The sequence below is a fragment of the Cryptotermes secundus genome, unplaced genomic scaffold (assembly GCF_002891405.2).
Source record: "Cryptotermes secundus unplaced genomic scaffold, Csec_1.0 scaffold1314, whole genome shotgun sequence".
NCBI classification, from domain to species: domain Eukaryota; kingdom Metazoa; phylum Arthropoda; class Insecta; order Blattodea; family Kalotermitidae; genus Cryptotermes; species Cryptotermes secundus.
In genome coordinates this window covers 262,564-268,386 of record NW_019720589.1, presented here as the reverse complement: position 1 = coordinate 268,386, position 5,823 = coordinate 262,564, and the positions used below count along the sequence as shown (strand labels likewise).

General features: G+C 36.6%; 1 protein-coding gene across 1 annotated transcript in view; it reads left to right on the top strand.

The window, feature by feature from the left end:
• Positions 1–4,646, top strand: part of LOC111870152 (PHD finger protein 12) — a 45,893-nt gene extending 41,247 nt beyond the window's left edge. The window contains exon 17 of the mRNA XM_023862208.2: positions 1,465–4,646. Within this exon, the coding sequence (XP_023717976.1) occupies positions 1,465–1,731 (267 nt within the window). The 3' untranslated portion in view covers positions 1,732–4,646. The remainder of the gene's footprint in view (positions 1–1,464) is intronic.
• Positions 4,647–5,823: the final 1,177 nt, after the last annotated feature.

The window sequence follows — 5,823 nt, the reverse complement described above, 5'->3', positions numbered from 1 at the left end:
ACCAAACTTCGGGAGGGTGTTCCTTATGTTAAAGTATGCCGATATAACCTAAAACACCTATGTCCAAAGTTGAACGGTTACGGAGATGATGGCCTNCTTCATGTCACTCACAAGTTAGTTTGATGTTACGTACATTATTAACATAACAAAATCCACATATTTCTGCCAGTTTTAATATGTATTTTGTAATCAACAAGTGTGCAACGCCGGTCAAAGTTTGCAACTTCTCTGGCCATTATCTCTGTAACCGTTCAACTTTGGACATAGGTGTTTTGGGTTATATCGGCATACTTTAACATAAGGAACACCCTCCCGAAGTTTGGTCCATTCCTCCTGGGACACTCTGTATATACTCTGTTTACTCTCTTTTTGGTTACAACCGAGTACAGTTATTGAAAGTGTCTTCACAGAGTATTGAATATATTGCTCAGGAAGGAAAAGGATTGATTCCACTTCAGCAAGGGGTTCAAATTGGTATCAAACACAGACAGACAAAGTAATACTTATTTACGTGATAGGCATTTTTGATAAGAAGTAGAGAGTTCCAAAATGGCATAGTAATATTTGTTTTGTATGCATTGCTTGTTCTCATCTTAGGTACATGTTCATGTTGAAGCCATTGTAACTTTTATATCCCTGCCTCAATAGAACTGCGTGACCTCTGTAAATCACATAATATGTTGTATAATATTTTGAATTGACTAAACCCTCAGTTTTAGGTGCAGATATTTTTTGAGCACTTTGTTTTCAGACATTTTAATTTATGTTCTTTCCTAGAACTAAGGGACAAGTTTTCATAATCATACAAAACAACTACAAAGGAATATTATTTGTATGTCGTATATGTTTGATCTATAGTACAGTGGATGAGTTATGTATATAGGTATAGGTTTCGTATACTGGATAGTGGATCAGATTGTGACAGTTTTTGAGCTCAATAGTAATAAATACGGGAGCCAGGATAGTGGAGTTAGTATAGTGACTGGCTATGGGCTGGATGGCTGAGGGTTCAGAGTTTGAGTCCCAGTAGAGGCAAGATATTTCTTATCTCCATGTCATCCAGACTGTTTCTGGGGCCCACCCAGCCTTCTGTCCAATGGATACTGGGGTTCTTTCCTCAGAAGTAAAGTGGCTGGGTCGTGAAGCTGATCACTCACCTCAGACTAGTACTGAGGTGAAAAATGCATGGATCTGTACATTAGCTCCCCCTTATGTCTTCATGGTGTATTGCTGAAATATGTAAACACAGGGACAATGCTAATTTCATCATTGGTTTAATTTCTGTTTTTATTGTTGTCCCCAGATAAATTTGAGGCCATTTTTATTATTGTACAGGTATATATAAAAGAGTTAAATTGTTGGAGCCATGTGAAAATTAGACTGCTACCATGTAGGTGCAGTTATATATGTGTTTTCAGTTCAGTTTGTGATTGATATTATAAAAGCTTGTGGATGTACCATCAGGATTCACGGAAATGCAGTTGTCGTACAAGCAGCTCGAGCCTGATAGGTGGAAGTGGAGCAGGATGGGAAGGTACGGCACTTCTCAATCATGGTTCCTACATCAAGTTTGGCTGCCTTCAGTTTGTGTTCAGCATTACGGACTTTGCTTCAGCAGCAGCTGCATCTAGTAACACAAAACATCAGGCTCTTGCAGAATGTGTTGAAACCTGTGCCTCGTTATCATCTGCAGCAAAGCAGATCTCTGATGTTGGTGAGCAGCCCTCATAGCATTTGTTGAGCTTAATGGGGACTCGAGCATGTTTATTCAAGAAACTGTGATGTTGATGTTTCTGTGTATGGACACGTGTGTTGAGGAGTTGCTTTGGATGGAGAGAAGTACCCCCTGTCACAGGGTGGCTATAGAGTATGTACTTTTTTCATATCATATCATAGTGAGTAATTTCAGACAGATTCATATGAAATATTTGTCTTTTGATTATTTTAATGGTGCTTTTGTATTATTTTAGTGTAGTGATATTTGTGCTGGAGACTGAAATTACAGAATGTATTTTCTAAAAATATATAGTAAGCAATTATTATTTTAAAAGAAGTAACAGAACTGTTGGCTTCTCCAGAGGGACTCAGTTTCATGGAGTTAGCTAGCTAGTTAGCAGTAATAGTCACTTTATGGTTTCCTAATGACATGTAAAATTTATAAATACAATTTTTCGTCACATTTTCCCTGACTCAAGTGCAGTTACATGTCATGGTGTACAGTGCGGTAAGAAATATATAAAAATTACTGATTTGAAAACAGTTTCTTTTAACTTGGGATTTCCTGAAGAAATGTGGAAATAGTATTTTCAGAGTGCTGGTTTCATTACTTGGAAATATGTTTCAGATTTCCATTCCAGTATTAGGATTTTATACAAGAAGATCACTGTATGTCTGATGGTTTAATGTGTTGATCCTCTGAGTAATTGTGGTCAAGTCTGGTGCATAGTGTGTTCAGTGTTTGTTATCTGAAACTGCTTTGTATGCATTGGTTAACAGTAGAAAAACTAACCTGCCATAATTTACAAAAATATGAAAATTTGAAAATAGTAGGGGGTAGTGGGATTGTGCTATGCCTGAAGCATCTAGATCTTGCTTCCTGCTTTTGAAGCAGTTCCAGGGTAGTCAATATATGATTTATGGCTGATAAAGTAGCACTTAGAATATTTCAGTTTTCCACCACCAGCAGTTATTACATCAGTTGTCTACTCATCTTGAGGTGTGCAGTAGGCCTGACTGGCCAGTATTACAACCTTAGTCTGCTGTCTGATACGTCATTTGGTTGGATTCTCTGAGTTAAAATGTTAAAGAACATAACTGGATGTGTTTGCTTTTTGTCAGTACAACCCATATAGTTGGTTTTGAACGAAAAATTGTAACCTGAGTTAATTTTTTATTATGATAGTATAATTCAGTCATGTATGAATCTTAAGAAAGTGTTCAAGAAAGTGTTTGGGTATAAACTTGAAGCATTCCTGGCATGAAGGTTATAATTTTGGAAAATTACACGTGTGTTGAATTAGGTTATAGTCATGAGTATTTGAAGGTTAAGATATATTCCTCTTGTATAAATTCTCATTACTTCTTAGCAAAATATAGATTTGGTATCATAACAAATCATATATTAGGCAGTTTGGTTACATGTTTTTAATTGAGCTGTTTTATGCCATATGCAGGTATTACAGGTATTTCCAAGTGCAGTTATAATATCCAGAAAGAACTTGATGTTTTAGACTTAATTTTATATTACATATTAGGAAAATGTGTTTGAAAATAGTAGATTCCATAATTATTTCGTGTGATTTAATATTTATTATAACAAATTGAAATACAAATTCCAAATAAATACTCATACATCTTATGGTGTCCTGTAAGAATTGGCAGCAATTTCAGAGAGAGGCACATGAGAAGCTGTCATACTTTCCCTGTGCTTAAACAATTAAGTGCTTTGCCATTTTCTTACCATGCACATTATAGTTTTATGCATTTGTATTTTTTCGTAAGTGAAATTCCCAATCAGAAATTGTTACATTAGCTGGACTTCTGATGCATTCTTTGCACAGAGTGCCTAGTGTGAGGGTTATGCAAATTTTCAAGATTCTTAAGTTATTTGCCTTGACTGGCTTTAAGTTCCAGGTCCTTCATAAAATTTGCTCCCACTTTCTTACCCTTGTTCAGATTATAAACAGTGAAGAACCAATGAAGCCAAGATTTATAATTTGTTCATTATGTCTCTCCTGTTTCTCTGTTAACATGTATGATGATGGAGCCATAGATACTAGTGTAACCATGTGCACTGGATGATTTATACTATTTTTTGTCATTTTGCACAGGTCAGAAAAGGATTCTGAATGAAGACAGGGGAAATAAATGAAAAAAGATTCTGTTATAGGGCAATATCAGCTATATTAACCTTTAACGAAGAATGTTTTATATATATATATATATATATATATCAGCAAGTAACACCCCGCTCTGGCCAAGGCATGACACTGCTCATTTTGGGAGTGCTGACAGTTTGATCTTGGGTTTGAAATCAATACAAACCCACACAAGGTCATGTCAGTGGTTCCTCAGTGGTTCATTCCTTAGCTATGAACAATGAAATCGTCTGTCAAGGTTGATAGTATTTACGTTTAGATATGACTGTTTATGACCTAGTCAGCCAAATAGAGCCCAGTTTTATTTTGAGAACTGAGGAGTAAATATGCATCTATGCTTGCAGATTAGTGCTTCTAGGGCTTTCAAGGATTGGTTTTCAGTAGGGCATTATCAGCTAGGAAGTCAGTGTCGGACTGTCATATATTTCTTTGTATATCATTTTTATTTTGTGACTCGGAAGAGGTATAAACCCACTGAGCCAGTATTACTTTGTAAATAAAAGGCATCTTTGTCACTGTGACTTTTGGTATCAGTGTCGGACTGGCACTCATTTCGACTAGTATTATAATTACTTTGCATCATTACGAGTATTTTGTGAGTAATACTAAGAGTGTTGCTTTGTCAGTCAACATAATTTATTCGATTTAGCTGGAAACCCTCCTCCCCCAAGACATCTTCAAGTGCACGAGGCGAATATCATGGTCAGTGGCATTTCTTGGGGGAGGCAAAGTTCATCTGGGGCCCAACTGAGTCGACTGGAGGTCACACATTCACAGCACTGGCCAACCAAAGGGAAACAAAGATGTCGTGTGTATTCGCTAAATAAGAAAAGCAGGAGCATGCTCTTCTATTGTAAAAAGTGTGATGTTGCGCTGTGTGTCATGGACTGCTTTGAGAAGTGGCACATGTGCGTCAAGAGTGTGAGGTATCATAAACTGTGAAGTGACGCAGTTCAAACTCATACAGTCTGAACAAAATATTATTGTCTATAGTGTGAATATATACAAAATCACCATGTCTCAAGGTTGAAGAAAAAACTNATTTTATTGTCTTTCAGGTTGTTTTTAGTTCGTATTTCTATTTTGAATAGAACGGAAAATATGTATTTTTTTCTGAAAGTCTGCAATGTTAACCTTTAAGTGCCGAAGTGCCCCGTTGGGGCCAGTGATGAGTATGGTTGTCGTGGCCAAAGTACCCCGTTTTGGCCAGTCGGGCATTTAAACTCCGATAGTGGAAGCGCGTGCACACGGCACTAGTAGAAGTGAATGCACAGTCCTTAATATTTATTTTTAAATGTAGTGATTACCAGACAGACTTTAGTAAAGCCCTAATAGAGGAATTAAAATGATACCTAAGTGAACAACAGCAAAAAAAATATATGTATGAGTTATGCCCAAACTCATCCATGAGCCAGTACTTTTATTGCAGATTCTGCAGATTAACGTGTTAAAAATATATAGTAAAATTGGATATACATACCTTTTTTGTTGTTACCTGCTTGATGTATATATAGGCTGAAATGAAACTACAGTATTCGATTTCACTACGAACGCACAGAAAACAGATCACACTCTGTAACTCAGCCACGATGCAACTGTCTGTTCACGACCCTAGAAAGGGCAGTAATCTCTTGCAGCTATAACTGAAGGTTTTAGCACTGAAAAAGGGACCTCTCTAGCTTTCTCTTGAATAGCAGTCTTTCTTCTTCTGTCCTTCAGTCAAAAGATTCGAAAATCCAAAGAGTGTAAGTAGTGCTAGCAGAAGACCAAATGATTTTATTGCTTCCATCTGTTTTATGACATCAGGGACTGCTAAAATTTGTTAAGTGTTACAAACAGAAATGAATTTATAATGCAGAACAACTCTGTGAAGAACTGGGAAACCAATTTTACAGTACGCATCAAAATTAAAAGAAGAAACTTGAAAATAGGGTATAACACTTTG